This window comes from Xyrauchen texanus, chromosome 20 (genome assembly GCF_025860055.1).
Source record: "Xyrauchen texanus isolate HMW12.3.18 chromosome 20, RBS_HiC_50CHRs, whole genome shotgun sequence".
NCBI lineage: Eukaryota > Metazoa > Chordata > Actinopteri > Cypriniformes > Catostomidae > Xyrauchen > Xyrauchen texanus.
The window spans coordinates 11,843,873-11,866,487 of NC_068295.1; the positions used below are offsets into that span (position 1 = coordinate 11,843,873).

Consider the following 22,615-nt stretch of genomic DNA (forward strand, 5'->3'; position numbering starts at 1 on the left):
CCAACATTAAAGTGTGGAAAAGGTCAGGCCATGTGTTGGATTTGATTGTTCAAGGATATCTGCAAAGATCTGAAAAAAACTAATAATAATAATTAAAACAATTATAATAATCTTTAAAGAATTCATTTTTGCATTTGATGAAATCAAATAAAAGACAAATGACATACTGCTTGTTGATTGAGTTGAACACTGAAAGCTGCCTTTTGTTCTCTGGTTGAGCAACAAGTTTTGTTCACATTAAACATACTGGTGACCTCAGACTTCCCTTGCTCTTAAGCTCCCTCTTGTGGCAATATAAGTACATAGGTGGAAAACGGTCAACCCAAATTTATTTATTTATTTATTGGTCATCATTTACTCATCCCTATCTTATTTTCTTTCTTAAATTAAATTGAGACCTTGGGCACAATGTCCAAACTTCTGTGAGTACTTGATTGATTCAGAATAATACAAAAAATTGACGTTACCTATTAGCAAAAGAATATATTTATTTCCTCTACTTTTCTGCCTTTACACTGCTGTTCTAGATACTGCACTACTCTGTTCACTCTTTAAATTCAGTATTGGGGTACTGATAATATTGTTGGTTTCTGTATTGTAAATTGCTTGTGCTTTTTCCCATTTGTTAGTTGCTTTGGATGAAAGCTTCTGCTAAACAATAAAAAGTAAATGTTAATGCATTGCTTTAAGTAGAACAGGCAGAATTATTCTTCAAATGAATCCTGGAATGGGTTGTCCATTTATATATAATGCTGTGTCAAAAAAAAATCAGTATCAGAGGTAGAACAGATTTGTGAGTGTGTGACTATGAGCAGTGTAATTAAGCAGGTACGTAGAAGACTGTCACTCCTTCGGTTGGTGATTGGTCATTCTGCTTCAGTCTGCTTATCTGTAGACTCCAGCTATAAAAAAAAAAATCAATACAAACCGATTACATTTTCTTAATGTGTTATCAGATGGATCGATTTTTATCTGGATCAGGATTACACAAGACCTCAGAATAATGATATTTATGTGTTAATTTTGTCTGCTTCTGGAGCTCTACACTCAGACTATTTAAAAAGGATTAAAACACTTTCTTAACTGTTCCTGTGGTAATGCAAACATGGTGATCTTGCTGAATCAAACTGTCTGATATATTCTTTCAATCTTTAAAAACAAAAGGTAAGTTTAGACAAATAATTTGGAGGGGTAGTCTGGGAAGTGCTTTTAAGAAAATATTTATGTTTGTGTACTTAATTTTAGTTACCTTGTGTTCATTTTAGTTAGTTAGAGAAAAACATTCAGTATTTGGTCTGCAAACGTTTGGTCTGCTTTGTTTAATTCTGGGATGATATCAGTACAGTAAATCTAAAAAAAAAACTTGAAAATGCACAATGTCTTGTCATCTTTTGGAAATGAACGAACATAATTGATGTGCTATGGATAGGCATGGTGTTGCTCAATCATAAGATAATTAAAGAGTTTATTAGCATGGTGAAGTCAGGCCAACGTGGATGATTTAAGCATGGCATTTTGCACATTTAGAATTTAGGATAACTGTGTTTGACGAGCTGTCAGTCTCAATAGTGGTGGAATGACTTCATAGTATGCAACACTAAAACACAAGGGAAGCCCTGGATAAAGGAATAAGATAATTATCTTTGCATTAGCATTATTTGTTACTGAAGCTAAGCTACCTATTGTCAAGAACAGTTGATCAGTCACAATATTTTTCAAGACAGTTTGGGAGCATGCATGTTTCAATAGTTTTAAAGCATTGATGGTTTCAAGCCCTCAACATTAGGAAAATCCTATTCAATCTATTTGTCTGCCATTTGTGGATCTATTAGATATTACAAATCGTTTCCTTTATTTCTATCTTTAGGCCATAAAGAGGAAGCTATGGGCTCTGTTTCTCTCCAAGAGTTCCAGGAAAATGTGTTTGTTGAAGGGAATCGGCCTAAGCACCTGTTGGACCTGCATACAGAGGCCCAGCAGGGCCTGAAACTGCTCCAGCAGGAGGGTAAGAGCTCTAACTCCAAACCAGAATCTGAAGTGGAGACAAAAAGTCTCTGCACCGCAATTTTTGAATTTCGGAAATAAAAGGAAAATCAAACTCCCTCTGTGGTTGTATAATCACAAGCACTTCTCTTCAGCATAAAACTTGCAATATCATATTACATGATTTCCGTTTTTGTAGCTTATTCTTTTGGTTTAAAAGCTGATGTTTTGTTTATGTTCCAGATGATAAGAATGGGATAGACTACCCTGATGACCAAAGTATGATTGTAAGTATTCCTCACTAAATTTGATAAACCTTCCAATCTGAATACAGAGGTGTTTAGTTCTGTTCCCACCTAACGACATCTGATCTGAAAAGCTTTAAAAAAAAATAAATAAAAAAAAAAAACAAATCTAGATTTTGTTTATCACTTAAAGCATAAATGTGTAATTTCACCAAAAAGGAAATGCTAAAGTAATAACGTCTTGCCCCCGTCTTCAAAACAGAAAGTCCCACCCCAATCTCATGCCATTGGTTGAGACAATGTTACTATGATAGTAACACAGAGCCAGTGTTCACATGTTTAGGGGATATCAACCTTCAAATGACTTACTTATACTGTATTTGTCTATGCATATTAAGATGTGATTGGAGAAAGCATTTTAACATAAAAAAATTACACACTTCAGCTTTAACCAGTTCCAGAAGTGAAATATATTGTTGAATGCTTTTAAATTCTAATGAAATATTATTATTAATTTGCAGTCAACGGTAACAGCTCAGACTGAAGACAGCATGAGTTTCAGTGAGCTGAGAGGATTAGAGTCTGAGAGCACAGCTGGCGACACTGTTTCGACACACTCCTCCATCTCCACACGTTCAACACGCTCTGGACTCAGACGCCAAGGTGGCTCTTTACACACACAGAGATACACTCATTATTAGTGATATCTATTTTTACCATAATTTGGCCAGGTTAAGAATATGTCCCTTATATAGTGCTAAATTTAAGAATCTATATCTAAAATACAGTGTCAAAGCAACATTATTGTTTAATGGTTTCCTTTCTCCAGCCTCAACATTCAGTCCTCTGAAGCCAGATAAAACTCAGGAGAAGCCCAAGTCTCGTAGGAAACACATGAGAACTATTGTGGGAATTCCACGACACATCCAGAGAGAACTGGGTACATTTTTCTGCATTTTTCTTTTGCAGTGTACTGCACAGCACTGATTTATGTTCTGTTTATTGGAAAGTAGGGTTTTTAAAGTTTAATCAATTGTCAATTATTTGCTGTTAATAATTTAAGTAATCAAGAATAGCAGAGGACTCGAGTTACATGACTTGACTCGAGGCGTAAATTTAAGGACTTGTGTGACTTGCTTGACTAAATGAAGAAAATGACTTGACTTGACATTGACTTGAGAATCAGCGACTCGAGACTTGACTTGAACTGCATGACTCGAAAATGACTTTAATTTTTTTTTCATTTATTAAAAACAGGAATGAAATGTGTTTTATAAAATATTACGACATCAATTAATTCGTATGCAAAAATGTAAGCCCACCAGCACCACTGATCTGCATCTGCGCAGTTAACGCTGCGCTCACAATGTGCCAGAATGACAGATGATTGTCCAGTTACCAAAATAATCTCCTTTGGATATAAAGATTTCGAATTGGAGCGTTTGAATAAAAAATGATTTGCCAGATGCACAATATGCAATGCAAAAATATCCGATACAACCACCACAACCTCGGATTTCATCAGACATGTCAAAAACCACAAGGAAAGTTAAGTAAATAATGTCATTATCCAGAAAGATTAATATGTAAAATTACTGTTCAAATGTTTGAGGGTTGTCAGTAAATTAAAATTATGAAGTGTGCCTTTTCTTAACCTTCTCAACAGTCAACAATATACCATAACCATTTGTTGGCAATATAAAAATATAACGGGCAGATTTTCAGTCACAACACTTTATTTAAAACGTGACAAGTAGAATAAAATATACAGAATTACTCGTGACGAAATCCAAGTGCTCTTATAGTGATTATGACTTCTGAAGACTTTAACTAAAGCCATTGAATGCAACACCTTTATGACAATTTTATATAAATGTATCACTGAAGGAACTGACTGTCTTCAGAAAAGTTTTGATGGCATTTTCTTTTCATCTTAACTCCGTATAATGCCTAATAAAGTATTGTTTATAAGCGCAGAGCTGCTTTGTGTACAGGCGTTACCAGGGTAACAGCTATATTTCTGCTGTTCCATAAGCGCCACCTACTGTCAGAGAGTGAATTTGCATTTTCATTCAGCCTATCTGCCATTTTTGTTATATCAATGTGAAAAGCTGACCACATTTTTACATAGCATACACGCATTGTTAAACATTTTAACTGGATAATTCTGGTTAAAAAATTTAATGTAAAGATATGTATACACTCACCTAAAGGATTATTAGGAACACCTGTTCAATTTCTCATTAATGCAATTATCTAATCAACCAATCACATGGCAGTTGCTTCAATGCATTTAGGGGTGTGGTCCTGGTCAAGATAATCTCTTGAACTCCAAACTGAATGTCAGAATGGGAAAGAAAGGTGATTTAAGCAATTTTGAGCGTGGCATGGTTGTTGGTGCCAGACGGGCCGGTCTGAGTATTTCACAATCTGCTCAGTTACTGGGATTTTCACGCAAAACCATTTCTAGGGTTTACAAAGAATGGTGTGAAAAGGGAAAAACATCCAGTATGCGGCAGTCCTGTGGGCGAAAATGCCTTGTTGATGCTAGAGGTCAGAGGAGAATGGGCCGACTGATTCAAGCTGATAGAAGTGCAACTTTGCCTGAAATAACCACTCGTTTCATTTCATTTTATTATTTCATTTCATTTTATTAGAGGATAACCCCTTGAGATGGAACATCTCATCTCATTCGTTACAACCGAGGTATGCAGCAAAGCATTTGTGAAGCCACAACACGCACAACCTTGAGGTGGATGGGCTACAACAGCAGAAGACCCCACCGGGTACCACTCATCTCCACTACAAATAGGAAAAAGAGGCTACAATTTGCAAGAGCTCACCAAAATTGGACAGTTGAAGACTGGAAAAATGTTGCCTGGTCTGATGAGTCTCGATTTCTGTTGAGACATTCAGATGGTAGAGTCAGAATTTGGCGTAAACAGAATGAGAACATGGATCCATCATGCCTTGTTACCACTGTGCAGGCTGGTGGTGGTGGTGGTGTAATGGTGTGGGGGATGTTTTCTTGGCACACTTTAGGCCCCTTAGTGCCAATTGGGCATCGTTTAAATGCCACGGCCTACCTGAGCATTGTTTCTGACCATGTCCATCCCTTTATGGCCACCATGTACCCATCCTCTGATGGCTATTTCCAGCAGGATAATGCACCATGTCACAAAGCTCGAATCATTTCAAATTGGTTTCTTGAACATGACAATGAGTTCACTGTACTAAAATGGCCCCCACAGTCACCAGATCTCAACCCAATAGAGCATCTTTGGGATGTGGTGGAACGGGAGCTTCGTGCCCTGGATGTGCATCCCACAAATCTCCATCAACTGCAAGATGCTATCCTATCAATATGGGCCAACATTTCTAAAGAATGCTTTCAGCACCTTGTTGAATCAATGCCACGTAGAATTAAGGCAGTTCTGAAGGCGAAAGGGGGTCAAACACAGTATTAGTATGGTGTTCCTAATAATCCTTTAGGTGAGTGTATAAGCAAAAATAAATATTTATTTCAAAAATTAGCCTCTATTTACAGTATTTTAGTACTATAGCTTGACTTGAAACTCATCAGGACTCGACTTGACTTGCTTGATTTGTCTGCACTTGAGACTTGACTCTAGACTTGATGGTCAAGACTTGAGACTTGCTTGTGACTTGAACATGTGTGACTTGCTCCCACCTCTGAAGAATTGTGATCAAACTAAAGAAATGGGAAAGATAAACATTTTATGTAACTAAGCTTGCACATACTGTACAAATACATGGCTTTACTCTGTACATTGGTTCTACTGGTTTAGACATTTCCAACGACATATAGCACAGCATGACTAGCTGATGTGAATGCTATTTTAATTGTATGTTTGACGTATATGGTGCACCGTAATTACATACAGTGTACTGTTTTGTGTTTCATATCTAAAGGGTTGGACCGGGCAGCATGGATCACCACCCATTCTCTTGATGATCAGCTGTCCATCGAAGGTTTTATCCTACCCACCATCATTTCCACTGTGGATGGTGGATCCACCAGCTCTGAACAAGAGAGTGTACAAGGGCATCTTCAGGAAGCAGGGAACTTACACACAGTTAAGGAAGAGAATGCAGAGCTCCCCACACTGGTCAAACCCAATGCTGAGATTGCCCTCCAATGGCTCATGAACCACCCTACAGATCCAGACAGGCCTGGAGTAGGCCCATTAACTGTTCCTTGGTTAACCACATCAGGGACTCCATCAGAGAACCCTTCCAGTGCAGTGATGTCCATGTCACCTCAAGCCACATACTTGTCTAAAATAATTCCAAATGCTGTACTTCCCCCATCTGTGGATGTTGTGGAACTCAGTCGCAACCATAGTCGCAGCAGTGTCCGAACCGTCAGTAAAAGCAGCCTGGCGTCAGCCAGCCCAGCATCTACCCGAGCTTCATCCAGAGTCTCTTCAAATCATTCCACAATCCATTCCAACTACTCTGGCTGGAGCTGTTCGGGATCTTCAGAAACTTTAGTGTCAAATTCCTCCACCCTTTCCACCAGTAGCACTCCCCGTGTGGCCAGCAGAGGAAGTGAGGTTGAAAACACATATAGAGATGCCATGCGAAACATTCCGAGCCACGGTTCCCATGTAGCCTTCAAAGCAACTCACGTGAATAGGGACATTACAGATGAGGAAGACCGCAAAAAGACAGGATCTGCTGGGACTTTCTCACATAGTCTGTCAGTGATGAAAAGGAGCAAGAGACCTCCAGTTCCACCCAGCAGGTCATATTCATTACACAATAAGAAACAGAGATCTAAGGGTCCTTACTTGTGTGATGCCAGCACTCTGGATGGATCATCAAACTCTGTTGCCATTACCCCACCATATCCTATCAATGGGGAAAAGGCAATTGGTGCAGATGAGTCCAAATCCACTGACTCTAAGTTGAAGGCTGGCACATACAAATTGAATGGCCACCCATTTCTTCCATCAAAGGAGAACCAAATAACCAGCACAGACAGCAAGAAAACCTTGCTAGAAAAGCTTAAGATGAGAAATTACCAGCAAATGTCTTCTGTCAGCTCAATTTATTCATACACAAATGGAACCAGTAAGCTCGCTCAACTGTTTGACATTCCAGCCCATCCCAAAGTACTGGCTCCCCCAGCGCCCCCTCCAGAGACCTGGGCTCATAACCAGCACACTTTTGAACTGCTGTGTGGGCCAGGACCTGTTAACTATGCACGTTGGGCCAAAAATAGAGGTCTTAAAATTGTAGATGAACCAGACTATAGGGCCTCGGCAAATGCACACAACAAAGTAAAAGTACCATTTATGCTACATCCAGTAGAGCTAAAAAGCAATGTTGAATCCTTATCCAAAGCCTCTGTCCATGCCCCATCTCCATCACCTCCTCCAGATCATCACCCACCAATACCAATCACAAGCCAAGCCAAGCCCGCTGCTCCCTCCCCAGATAATGTTCCTTCAGTCCCTGCACTGGCTGCCAAAGCCATAAAGCACCTGACGTCTTGGATCCCTCCACCACCTCTATTTCCCGCTCCTGCCCCTCCAGTAGGCCCAGCTTCTGCAACTTTTGTTGCTGTGCAAAATGATACTGGCTTCCCTTCACCACCCCCTCCATTTTCACCAAATACTTTACAGACAATGCCTCAGTTACCACCAGATGTTCCACTGCCACCACCGCAAGAAGTTCCACCTACACCACCACCGCAAGAAGTTCCACCTACACCACCACCGCAAGAAATTCCGCCTACACCACCACCGCAAGAAATTCCACCTACACCACCACCGCAAGAAATTCCACCTACACCACCACCACCACCACAAAAAGTTCCTACTCCACCACCAGTAGTTCCACCGACACTACCTCCACAAGAAATTCCACCACCACAAGAATTTTCAACTCTGTCAATACAAATAGTTCTACCTCCACCACTGTTACTACAAAAAGTTCCATCTCCACTATCACTAAAATGTCCAACTCCACCATCACAAGATGTTTCCCCTATTACACCACCAGAAGTCCCCACTTCACCAACAAATTCAGCACCACTTTCTGCAACACAGAAAATCCCACCCCCTCCACCAGAAGCCCGACCTTTGAAACAGAGCGTAACATCAGTTCTGACTTCTGATCTACAACCATATGTTCCTCGACCTCCTCCGCTGCCCACTGATGTAAAGATAGAGGCCAAAATAACTATGACAGAAAAAGTGGCAAAACAGCCAAGCAGTCCCACTAATGCCAAGGAGGAGACATCTGGTCCTGTGGTCACCCAGTCTCTCCTACAGATGGTTCGTCTCAGGTCAGTTAAGTCCAGTCAGAGCCAGGCTGTAGATCCTGAGAAACGTTCACCCCCCAAACAAATGTCAGGTGTTAGTCAAGATGCGCCTCCAAAGCCAATCAGGCATTCTTTGATTATTAATTCACTGTCCCCGGATGTGGAAGCTCTGTCTAGCACCGAGCTAAAAACTGAAGCTCCATCCCCCAAAACAAATCTAACCATTGCATCAAACACTCAGCAAGGATCAACTAAATCAAACACTCAATCAGTTATAATTGCTCAGAAAACGCAAATAACGAGCCTTGAGCCATCAGCTACATGTACACTCACTGATACAAATAACAAGCCAGCTCCTGCTGAACCAACAACTAAACAACTCAGTGCTGAACCAGAGAAAAATCCCAATACCCTTGTGGAACAAATCCAACCTACGTCATCTGAACCCGCAACCCTGCCAAGTACAATGGAACCAAAGGACCAATCAGTCAATAGTGAGCCAAATACCCAATCTAATGCACAAGAACCCTACAAAACCCCTGATAATTCAGAGAAGCAATCAAGCACCATTGAAATACCATCAAAGTCAGACGATGATGAACCAAAAACCCTTATACCAAGTACAAATCTTCCTGTTGTCTCTGCTGCACCCCCAATTGTTTTGGCACCAGTTAACCCCTCCATGCGTCTCCAGGATGCTATTCGTGTGAAAGCTGCAGCTATGTCTTCAAAAGACAGACAAGCCAAATGTTTTGGTTTGGGCTCCCCTTCCCCATCTGTAGGCAGCAGCACTGTACCCACCTCCCCTGCATCGGCCAGCTTCATTTTCTCCAAGAGTACAAAGAAGGTTGTAATAGAGACACCGTCATCCTCAGAGGTTCAGGCTGACCTGAGAAAGACTCTGGTGGCAGAGGTAGCTTCTGTCTCTGATTCAGCTAAGTCTAGTGATTTAAACAAGATGACGACCAAAGTTCCTCCTCCTGTTGCTAAGAAACCCAAAGCAAAGGCTGAAAGCGTCACTCAGAACTCTGCAGAGACCGAGTCTATAGTTGAGACTGGGCATGTGCAAACAGAGACTGTACAAACTGCCGGACAGGAAGTACAGATAGAGACATCTGAGAGCACATCAAATGAATAAGTCAATTAATGTTTGACTGATTGATTAACACTTGAGTTTTTGCTTTTTTCGCAAACAAAACCAGGCTTTAGATATTAAGACCAAACTATTTAGCTGATTTTTCAAAAAGGTTAATACAAAAAAGTCTTTATGTACAGATATGCATATTGCACTTTTTGTACACTGGTTTAGTGTAACTGATTCCCATTCATCATGGGAATACCACTGGTATTTCAATGTCACTAGTTTTGGGCTTGGTATGACAAATAATCATGGAATGATAAATATTCATATTTTATTTATGTGTCCTCAGTCCTAGAAAGAAGACATACTACCTTACAGTTTGTCAAAACTTGTCACTCCTGACCATTAGGCAGTACTGTAAGAATTGTAATGAGGCAGTAAGCAGGGATAATTTCAACCATGAGAAGTCAGTCACAGTTTGTTGTGACCAATAAAACTCAATGGTTGAATTTTACAGAGGAAGCCAACCAGACATTTGTGTATGCATGAATATAAGAGCAGTATACAATAAAATGAAATTAAGGTAAAGAATGTAAGTGAAAGGAAATAAAGGCTAAATAAAAAGTGCAAGAAGCCACTTATTTTGGGCCGGAACAAAAAATTTGTTTTGTATTACAACTTTATAGTTCATAATTATTTATAAGCCCAAGATTTATAGTGTCTTGCTATCTATATAGGAACATTAAGGTAAGTGTAAGAGAAAAAGGATGAATGGAGCAGAGGCAGTGTTTTCTCACATAATCGTGAGTGCGCAAGTAGCACCGAGCAGGTGGTCAGACAATCATGTAACTGCAATTGAGCTTAAGCAAAATGTTTGTCATATTTCTGTAATTAATGTTGGTCTACTTTGTTTTTATTTTCAGAAAGAAGTTCGCTAGTTTACAGAGTCAATGTACATTACTGTCAATGGACTGGACAAATAGAAAAAAAAATATTGTTTGCTTTTAATATATGAAATTTTTCTTATGCACTATTCTTACTTTTTTAAATGTTCCTTTAATTTCATCTTTTGTCTTTGATTAAAATCTCTTACTAAGGAGAAAAGTCTTATTTACGTATCGTTTCAAAACAAGATTTTGTACAAAAGAAAGTTTATTCACTGTAATGTTTCATCATGTGACAAGAGTAAAGGCTGTAAACAAAGCTGCATGGGCACTTATTTCATCAGATTCTTTTGAAGATTTTTATCAGGCACTGCAAAATGTTCCTTTCCATAAATGTAAAACTATCACAGTCACATAAAATATCAGAATGGTGATATTTCAATTGCAAATATTCAGCTTACAGTACAGATATTATACAACAGTAAAGATTTAACCTTGTTGTTTAATTTTTCTAGATAAATGTGTATATAAAAGATTAATCATGAACATGTAATGATCAGGAGTAACACACTGAGGTTGAAAGACATGATTAAGAAAAAAAAGGGTGGTAGGCTATAAAGGAAACTAAGCAATGTTATTGGGTAGTGCCGCTGTCTCTGCAAACCTCTCTGTGGTGACAAATGAAAAAAAATAATAATGTCATATGACAAATGTAGTCTCTCATACGCATGAAGTTCACTTTGCAGCTTATTCAGGCAAAAAACCATTACACAGGAAGAAACCATCTGAGTGACCACAGTTCATTTTGTTTTTAATGCATCGCATAAATCTGAAATAGATGATACCACAACAATAGACCTAATTAAAAAAAAAAAAAAAGCATGGGGGGGGGGATCATTCAAATAAAGGTGCAGCAGTCTTCATCAACTGCTGTACAAACAACATTAGCAGAAAATATGCATATACAATTCTGATTATTTTCAGGGTTCCTATCCACTAGGGGGAGGCATTTTCTTCCGAGTTCACATCTGAGTTTCTTTAGTTCTCCAAAAAGCTCTAAAATTGAGCTCTACATAGACATATATTATTAGAAAAGTTCTGCATCGTTGTCTATGAAAGCAAATCAGGGTTGCTGTTTTTTATTAATTTTTTTGTTGATAGGAATCCCTTTTAGATGCTTAAAATCTCATTGGTTTTTCTTAGTGTTCATACAAGCCAATTTTTTGTTATACATATATTTTAAATTTACAGAATTATATTTGAAAACAGCAGTGTGTGTGAACATTTATCTCAGAACATGCTACTATTTTCCTGGGAGAGATAGAAAAGATTGGCAGAAAATTAGCACTTTGACCTGTGACTTTCTATCCACTAGGGAGAGACATTTTGTTGTGACTTATGTTTCTTAGCAGTTTAGTTCATCTGTTGGTTATTTAATTTTCCTGTGTATATAAATCAGTGTTTTCCATTTTGTTGCTCGGTTTTCAAGTCTTTCCTTTAGAGATTTTTGTCCTATTGGTTTTGTTACTTTGTATTTTAGAAAACGCACGCTTTCCCTTTCTTTACTTTTTTTTCTGTTTTTAATTGGGTTTATTCGGTGTGACGCACTATAGTTTGTGAGAAATATGAGATATTTGTATTTTGATTAAACATTGCAACAAGTAATTTTTTATATGAGAAAAAAAAATGCTTTTGTCAAGGTGCCGAACTTGCCATCAAGGCTTGATTGGTTTCTATGAAAAGCAAATAACAGCGCAATGGAACGTATAACGTGAGCGCTAAAACATTCCACTAAAAATAATAGATCCATATTTTGTGATAATTCGACTTATTCTGTATTTAAAAAATAATGCTAGCCTATATAACGATAAATCATTTTACTGAATAATTTATTTCAAATATTTTCTATAACTCAAAGATTACATTTGTAAAACTTACAATGGTTTCGATTTCAGCTCGACATAGAAGGAACACATACAGCAGCTTCTACCTATCTAATCAACCTGCTTATCTCAGATCATGTTTCTACTTTTATAAAAACTTTTACATTATAGTGTGTGGTCAGGTTTAATGCTATCGAAGTAGGGCCTAATAGACCGTCGTGGAGAAAAAATAAAACAATTAAAGTAATGGTGCAACAGTATCTGCAGAGATCTTCTATAAAACATACCAATCGTCACATTTTTACCGTAGACGCTCTCTTACGTATTACTCCATAGATATTTTATAGAGACATATTACTCTGTGTTATGACAGTAAATCACCGTTTGCGGGTACCATTCATATGAATGGTGAGAGCCGTAAACTGACACGTCGCAAAGTCGTCTAATTTTTATTTTATTTTTTATTTTGTATTAAGATTCAAACAAACAAAGTCAATGTACAGTCAAAACTACAATAAAACATATATAACGAGAAAGAGAAAAACAATACAGCCAGGGGGTTCGATCCCCAAAGCCACCACCATTGTGTCCTTGAGCAAGGCACTCAACTCCAGGTTGCTCCGGGGGGGATTGTCCCTGTAATAAGTGCACTGTAAGTCGCTTTGGATAAAAGTGTCTGCCAAATGCATAAATGTAAATGTAAATATATTGAAGGACTCACATATAGAAACAGTTTTAATTGCTTTCTTATTATGTGAATTAAAAATAGTCTTGATATATATTTGAATTTCTTTTTCAAGAACCAAAAACAAAGGTTGGGATTTACTATACTTACATTTATGTAGGCTATATGAAATTTAGCAAAAATTAAATTTATAATATAGTATTCTTTCCTTTTATTTGAGGGGATATTAGTAAAACCAAATATAACGTTATCTAAACACAAAGAAAAAGTGGGTTCAATGTTATCAATTATAAATCTGGACAACTCTTTCCAAAATTTCCTTACATGAGCACAAAGCCAAAATAAATGAAACAAGGTCTCAGGCAATGTATTGCACAAAGAACAGTTCAAGAAAAACATTAACTGGGTAGTATCGGTGTAAGATTTTGAAAGTTATTTCCTTAATTTTATTTACTAATAAATATTTGTTTGGTAAAGCCCAGATGGCCTTCCATAATAAACCTTCCACCAGTCTATTCCAATAAACAGTACAGTGTGGCATAGTGACAATGTCTTTTTGAAGTAAGGAGCGAATAGTTTTATTAATATTTAAAACTCCAGGGGCAAAACAAAGTTTCCCAATTGTAGTATCAAATAAATCATAAGCAGGAGGGGGCGCAATACTGTTTTGAGTATTAGCTCTGAATAGTGCCAGGACCCCTGTGGGAATCGCATCCATGTCAATAGCAAACTCCCTTGGTGTCACTGGGATTTTATGGACATCTAGAAACTCAGAATAAGTGAGCAACATGCCTTCTTTATTTAAGAATTGATAGACATGTGTTATGCCTGCTAAAAGCCATCTTTCAAAAAATAAAGATTTATTTTTAAATAATATATTGAAATTGTTCCAAATTAAATATCTATGGGGTGAAAAGTTATGCTTATATAACAGGGACCAAGCCAGAAACATTTGTTTATGAAAGGAAGATAAATTCAGAGGGATTTTTTCAATTTTGTAATTGCAAATCAAGAGAAACTCAAGACCACCTATTTTGGAGAAAACAAAATTGGGTATATAATTCCAATAGAGAATTTGGATTTAGAATGAAATGTCTAATCCAATTAATTTTAAAAATATTATTTAGAGTACAAAAATCAAGGAAGTTTAATCCACCTGATAAGTATTCATTATTATAGATTTCCTAATATAATGTGATTTGTTTCTCCAAAGAAAATTAAATAAAGCAGTATCAATGACTTTACTCATCTCTTTAGAAACATCGAGTGAAGTGGCAGCATACACTAATCTTGACAGACCCTCAGCTTTACACAACAAAACTCTACCTTTTAGAGATAAATCCCTCAAAAGCCAGTGATTCAACTTTGCTTTAGTTTTCTGAAGAATGGGATCAAAATGTATCTTACATCTAGATTTTTGATCTTTTGAGATAACAATCCCCAAATATGTAATTGATTCCTTCACTGGGATATTAGCGATCTGTTGTAACTGGCAGTCTTTAATAGATAATAGTTCACATTTACTGATGTTTAAACTAAGGCCAGAAGCTTTAGAAAAGACATCTACTACTTTAAGAGCAGCTGAGACCTGATGCTGATCTTTCAGGAACAGTGCAGTATCGTCTGCTAACTGGGATATGATAATATCCCTGCCAGCAATAGATATACCTTTTAAATGGCTTGATTTAACATAAATATTCATAAGCTGAGTACAGAGCAAAAAAAGATAAGGGGAGATTGGACAACCAAATCAAATCTAGAGGATGATCCACCTTTTAGTTTAATAGAACTGTTTGCGTTCCTATACATTGTTAGTATAGCTTCACAGAAAAAGTCTCCAAACACACATTTTTGTAATGACCTACAAATAAAAGCATGCTCTACCGTATCGAAGGCTTTATAGAAATCTAAGAAAAGTATAAATCCATTATCAGTACATAAATGTGAGTAGTCCAACAAGTCTAAGACTAATCTTATATTATTTTAAATATGTCTTTTCTTTAAGAAGCCAGATTGGGCCTCATCTATAATAGGGTCCATAACTGACTTGATTCTATTTGCAAAGATTAAGGCAAAGATCGTATAATCATTATTTAATAGAGAAATTGGTCTCCAGTTATCTAGCAGCAATAGGTCTTTTTTTGGTTTTGGAATCAGCATTATTAATCCTTGAGTTAAAGTAGGTGGAAGAAATGTTTTTCTATACTCTCTATATAAACCTCTTTAAGAAAGGGGGCAATAAGATCAGAAAAGGTTTTATAAAATTCGGCCGTGAGACCATCAACACCAGGAGATTTGTTAACCTTAATAAGTGCTATAGCGTTTAAGACCTCCTCAATAGTAATTTAACTATCACAGAACTCTTTTTGCATAGGGTCGATGGTCTTAAAATTATTTCCAGAAATAGAGTTCAGAAATAGAGTAGCAGAGTTTTCACAGAATTTAGATGAATATAACCTACTGTAGAATTCTGTACAAAATTTGGATATTTTAACTTGGTCATCTGTGACATCCCCATCTATTTTAAGTTGTTCAATTGTATTATTTTTAAAATGAAATTTCTCCAAACCAAAAAAATATGCAGAGTTTTGTTCCCCTTTTTCCAACCATCTCTTCCTTGAGCTAACAAAGTCTCCTTCTGCCTTATTCTTATATAATTTGTCCAATTCCAATTGTAGGGTGTTTAACTCAGCTTGTTCGTCTTCATTTGGGCATGATTTTAAGGAGAGGACAGCTAATCTTGAAAAAATATTGTCCTCCTGAATACGTCTTTCTTTTGCCATTAAGCTTCCTTGCTTTCGAAAGCACTTGGCTACCTCAAATTTCAGTAGCTCCCAATTACTGCAGAATTTATTTTCTGAAAGTGCTTTATACCAATGACATAATGTTGTTTTAAATATGAAACATAAATATGTTTTAATATGATCATATTGCAGTAGTGAACTATTAAGTTTCCAATATGAATTTCTACCCATAGCAGAGCAGTGCTGAGGTTAATGGAAATAAGAACAGCCTTATTGTCACTAAGCGGTGAAGGAATCATATTGATAGAGACATCTGAGGATTGTATACTCGCAGACACTAACCAATAATCTATACGAGATTGTCTGTTACCAGATTTGTTGCTAAGTATACCGCAACGAATTAGGAAACTTAGACCTCCATATATCAACCAAATTAAATTTCTCCATAAAATTGTTAAGGTTTGCATTTTGAGTATAAGCTGGTCTTGATGGTAAACAATCGAGAAAGCCGTCCATAATAGTATTAAAATCACCCCCTATGATAATAGAGAGATCCGGGAATTGCGACAGCCCCTGAAGGATATATTCTTCTAAAGTTTCAAATAAATGATCGTTTTCATTTTTAGAATTATATCCATAAATATTAGCAATTAATAATATAGTACCATGAACTTTGAGAATTTGGCACACAAAATGTCCTGATCCGTCACGTTCAGTATGCAGAATCTCCCTGGTGAATCTGTTCTTTATGAGGTAACACCAGCGGAGCGCTCAGATCCATGTGCACACCAGATGTCGTTACTCCATTGTGACCTCCAAAAACGTACATCATCAGGAATCGAATGAGATTCTTGAAAAAAGCAGAAATCAGTCCTATGTTGTTTAACAAATAAAAATAAAGCTTTCCGTTTGACATGTTGTCTTAACCCCCTGGCATTTAGTGTAACTATAGACAATGACAGAACGAACGTGAAAGTGAAAAGTGATCCACAAAAACAAGTGAGATTATAAGAACAAGTGGAAGGAAAACCCGCGTTTAGGCTATTAGAAAAGCGAAACAGATATTCTAATGGTCAAGTTGTCCTTACTAAAAATAATAATAAAAACTTTGAAGACAAAAGGGTCTTCATTTGAAGTCAAGTATGTGTATAAAACCCATGTTGGCTTATATAGCAAACAACACTGTTTAACTATATTTGTAATTATTAGACTTTACTTAAAATATTAATTTAGATTCAGCGGTTCTCCTTAGACAATGTGCTTAGAGCGCCATCTTGCACGCCTCGCACGCAACAATTCGTCCGGTGAATTATCTTATAAAATATGAACATAAAGCATATCAGTATACTTTCCAAACATAAAAATGTATCGTTAAATATTACAGTTGATTTGAGAATATATTATCATAATGTCTTATACATATAGCCTATATAATATAAATTTATCCAGTGAGACTAAAATATATTCATATATATAGCCTATATATTACATTAAATCAAATGGTTACATTCTCCTAATATTGGTAGTGTCTTTTAACACAAAATTAGGCCAATTGGTAGGTGCTATATTATATCTTATTTGTGTTAATATCTTATCTTCCTGATATTGTAGATTTACACTCTACAATATCAGGAAGATAAGACCCTTCCTCTCTGTACATGCCACACAACTGCTCGTTCAGTCCCTTGTCATAACTAGACTGGACTACTGTAACGCTCTCATTGCAGGCCTTCCTGCATGTGCTATTAGACCTCTCCAAATGATCCAGAATGCAGCAGCACATCTGGTCTTTAATGAACCTAAGAGAGCACATGTTACACCACTCTTTGTCTCTCTCCACTGGCTGCCGGTTCATGCACGTATTAAATTCAAGGCCCTGATGCTGGCATATAAAACGGTCACTGGGTCTGCTCCAGCACACCTAAAAACATTTATGCAGAGCTACGTTCCCACCAGAAGCCTGCGGTCGGCTAAGGAACGTCGCCTTGTCGTACCAAAACAAAGAGGCACCAAAACACTTTCCCGGACTTTCAGTTTCATCATACCACGGTGGTGGAATGACCTTCCCAACTCAATCCGGAAGCTAACTCACTCTCTATCTTCAAAAAACAGCTAAAAACACATCTTTTCCAAAAGCACTTAACCGGTCACTAAAAAAATATATATATATATATATATATATATATATATTTACATTTCTTGTTGCACTTAAATCTGTTTTGTATACTATTATGATGATAGTGAAACTTTGTAATATGGCACTTTTTGTACCACTGTCTCCCTAAGATGATTCGCTGATGTTCTTCCTCTTTTGTAAGTTGCTTTGGATAAAAGCGTCTGCCAAATGAATAAATGTAAATGTAAATGTAAATGTAAATGTATATCAAACATAGAAAAAGTGCTTATATAGAATAGTTTTAGCATTATTTTAATCCAGGCAAATAAGGATGAGAATGTAAGCTGTCCATGACCTTGCTGAGAGAAACCTGGGGACTCAGCCATGACAGAAATGTACTAGGGAGAGAGTACTCTTCAAAGCACTGAATGGCACAGACAATAGTCAAAGTTAATATATTATGAAAAATTTATACTTTAATAATAAGTTAATTTAAAAGGTTATTTTTAAAAATATACTAAGAATTCCACCATTAAAAAGAAGTCATAATTTTGCTCAATAAAGACTAACCTTTGACACCTGGAACTCCTGACTTTGAGAATTTTCTTACATAAAGGGAAAAGAATCCTCAATATTCCACAACAGTTCTTAGATAGATTGATTCATTTATAGTTAGACTACAATTTGTGTTAAAGTATTTAATTTGTTGAATTAGACAAGGCAACCTTCTGCGTAGGCTAGTATAATCAGACAATGTCAAAGCTTGTAATTTTATTCTTAAGAAAATTATGTTCTTAAAAAATATTTGAGAACTTTAGAACTTTCTTTGTTTTTCTTAAGATCATTTTGAGAATACGGCCCCTGGTTTCATGGTGACTCATTTTCTTATTTACTGATAACCAGATCTACCAGTGTGCTCTAAGGTTAGGGTGCCCAGATTCCTGTTTTGGAAAATGGGACAACCCCCTCGCTCCTCCCAACAAAAATTAAATTGACATATCCTTACCTAGGTGCAGATCTATGCAAAGTAGAGAGCGCATCTGCGTCTGTAACTGTTGTCACCTTGTACTTGTCTTTCAAGAGTTTATCATAAAATGCAGAGCAGTCCAGCCAAAAATAAAGATGTACGAAAAGCATTGCCTTCAAGACTGTTACACTGAGTCGCGATTTATCCGGTTTTCATGCTGCATTCATTAAAAACAAACTCCACGACTTTGAACTCCTAAGTTGATGGTCTAGCTCTCCATCAGACGAAAAACGTCTGCCCATTTCTTGTTCATGTTCCACTCAGTGATGCAACGAGTGACAATGTTTTTTACGCAAGCCCACTCATCAAAGAGCGTGGTTTCGTTTCTTCAATCAAACAAAGAGCGAGGATTCTGGAGTAGAAGTGTTCGTGGCTGCTCTGAAGTAGGGCCCACTCATATTTTTCTGTTATCTCCAATGAGCGACTCCAATTTTGGAGGTAATCCACCGATGCTGAATAAAAGTTTCTCACTGCACAAAATAAATCATACGCTTGCATGACACCAGCTTCAACTGCTTTTTATTTTCAGTTTAATGTTTTTTGATTCCTCCAGCCTGGCCTGCAAGACTTTTCTCAGGTCATGAATTTACAAAGCCACTTTTGTGGCTGATATGTGGTTTTGCTGCACTATCTCCAGTGCACGGTTAAAAGTTTGCTTGAGTACAAAGCCAATCTAAATTTCAGTGCAAGGATCACTGAAAATGTCTCTTAGAAACTTTGGGCATTTTTCTCGAGAAAGAAAGTATGCACCCAGACCATTAGAAATGTGTGGTATTCTTTCAAGAGCTGGACCAAGAGAGAGAAAGCATGTGTTGCTATGCTGAAGTAATTACTGATAGTCCAGCTGCACAAAAGTGAGTACGTTGCATGACTGCTTCAGATTTGGTGCAGGCAGAAGAAAAGTTCAGATCATACAATTTCATGATTAATTTTACAGTGCAGTCAGCCAACTGAAAACTATGGCCGTGCACATCAGCAGGGGCGTAGCACCAAATTTTGGGCCCTGGGTACAAACCATCTTGCTGGGCCCCTGTACCAAATATGTATGTATAGAAAACTGACTTCTAAGGGGCCCCCCCTGCCTCGGGCCCTGGGTACTCGGTACCCTTTACCCCCCCAGTCCGACGCCCCTGCACATCAGAATGGTAAGCAAAAAGTCCTTCACTTCCATGCACCTTGTCGAATTCGGAACTTTGCCTGGCACGCCTTTAGCAGCATCTGCATGCTTTTTTGTATGAGCATGCTGGGCAATGTCAGTGTGGCCTCCATGGGCGATGGAAAGCGAGCTCCAAAATCTCACACCTCACTTTACTAGACTCTGTCTGTGACTCCTTTTTTTAGAAATGTAAACTCTTTTTGAACATCCTCATTAAATGTACATGCACACTACCTTCACATTTTTCCTTGCAATTTCATCTGTGTGCTCTTTCAAACTGACTCTTCAGTCATGGTGGCGTAGTGACTCGCCTCAATTCGAGTGGCGGAGGATGAATCTCAGTTACCTACGTGCCTCAGACCATCAATACGTGCATCTTATCACATGGCCTGATGAGCGTGCCACCACCAAGACACAGCATGTGTGGAGGCCCCATGCCACCCTCCACGGTATCCATGCAAAACCCACCACGCACCCCACCCAGAGCGAGAACCACACCACAGTGACCACGAGGAGGTCAACCCAACGTGACTCTACCCACCCTTGCAATCAGGCCAATTTGGTTGCTTAGGAGGCCTGGCTGGAGACTTGGATTCAAACTCGTGACTCTAGAGGTGGTAGTCAGTGTCTTTACTAGCTGAGCTACCCAGGCACCCCTTGGCTACCTTTGATGAGAATATTCATGTGACTGAGAAAGCCACTTAAGCAATAGAGAAATTTTAGAAGAGGGGAAATATGGGACAAAACACGTTTTTTTTTTTTTTTTCAGAATAATTTTGGACACTACAAAAAGTGCTTAAATATGGGACTGTCCTGGGAAATATGGGACATCTGGCCACCCTATCTAAGGTAGTTTCACTCTCTGACAAAATGTACTTCTTTCTCACGATCCCTGATATCATGTGCACATCTGGCAGATGTATTTTTTTTTTCATTGTTTGCTCATCTGCAAAAAGTCTATAAGATGTATGTCTCAGATGTCAATAAGACATTCAGCAGATGTCTTTGAGATGTTCATGGTTTAGAAGGTTTGTAAATCTGATCTTTTTAAGATGTTTAGCAGATGTTAATCAGATTATATTGCTTTCCAGATGAAAAGATATAAAACAGACATCTCGGAGATGTATACATGTGATATATGGGATGAGATTTTTTCACCCCCTTTATATGGTGCCCATGTGTTGCATACATTGCTTATACGTTTTTTGCCCCTCTAGGTTAAGCACACGATGGAAAGCAGAAGCTTGATGGCTCTCTTTTCAATTCCTCCCCCGACTGCAACAGGTGTTGTGCCGAAATCTGACTTCCCTCTAGATTCCTAATCCCGCTACCTGATTGGTCCTTATCACTGAAGCCCGCCCTTACACCAAACCATAATAGGAAGTCATTGGTCCCTATCCCTAAAGGCCACAACTACATCTAACCATAAACAAAACAGAGTCAAAAATCAACCATACAGCGCAAGTAGATCAGAAAACTATAACGGAACTATTGAAAAATTAAGACTAATCGCTTAGTAATCTAAATACTGTACATGTAAAAACACTTTTAGCACCAGATCTGTGTGTGTTGACACTGAATGGATGTGATAAAGAGAAAATGTGAATTACTCAAAGGCAGTGAAAGTAACAGAAGCTCTTAGTTTCCCATAAAATGAACTAAAACTGTTACAGTATCTATTTTCTAAACCAAATAAGTATACAATCCCATTATCACTTACCCAATAAACTTACACTTCATATAAAAAAAACTTAGAACATAACGTTATGATGCCTTGGCGATCAATTGTATTGTCCTGGAGTTAGTAATAGTCAAGTTTTTGAAAATAAAAAAATATGCTACCTTCAGATAATCACCACCACTGTACCCTTCTTGAAAATTACAATATTACTAAAAATCTATTTTTTTATATTATTGTAATAGTATTGTTGCATCTCTTGTAAGGTTTGAATTATATATACTTAAGCATTTGCCATTGATTTCATCCTTAGAGTTTATTGTAAGTATGTTTTGAAAAGTGTATCTCAGATTTATATATGCCTAATGATCACAAAAGCATATTTCTCAAATGGGTTTTTATTCAGGGATTGTAATTGAGCGCTGCAATTGTGTGCTCTATTGCCCTAAAACTAAAAATTAAAGTGCATTATAATCAGAATTAGCTTTTTTACCAAGTATGCTTACACATACAAGGAATTTGTCTTGGTGACAGGAGCTTCCAGTGCACAACAATAAAATACAGCAAAAAATAAATAAATACAAACTGGATAGAACTAAAAATGTAATAGAAAATAAAGTATATATACTGTTTATATGTGTGTGTGTGTGTGTGTATATATATATGTAGTGCAAATACAAATCTGTTATATTCAGTGCAAGGGAATGTAATGGCAGAAGAGGTAGGATGTGTTGGATAAATATAAATATAAAAAGGGGGGAAAAAAGAAAGAAAGAAATGTTTATTGGGTATCAGTGGCATATTTTTAGCTCTGATACTGGGTTATTTTTGTCACACCTAG

The 22,615-nt window shown here is 37.4% G+C and overlaps 1 protein-coding gene across 1 annotated transcript in view; it reads left to right on the forward strand.

Moving 5' to 3' along the window:
• si:dkey-157l19.2 (uncharacterized protein KIAA1522) overlaps positions 1 to 10,798 on the forward strand; it is a 33,264-nt gene extending 22,466 nt beyond the window's left edge. The window contains exons 3-7 of the mRNA XM_052151126.1: positions 1,868 to 2,005; positions 2,227 to 2,270; positions 2,750 to 2,891; positions 3,058 to 3,168; positions 6,162 to 10,798. Coding sequence (XP_052007086.1) covers positions 1,868 to 2,005; positions 2,227 to 2,270; positions 2,750 to 2,891; positions 3,058 to 3,168; positions 6,162 to 9,658 — 3,932 coding nt within the window. The 3' untranslated portion in view covers positions 9,659 to 10,798. The remainder of the gene's footprint in view (positions 1 to 1,867; positions 2,006 to 2,226; positions 2,271 to 2,749; positions 2,892 to 3,057; positions 3,169 to 6,161) is intronic.
• Positions 10,799 to 22,615: the final 11,817 nt, after the last annotated feature.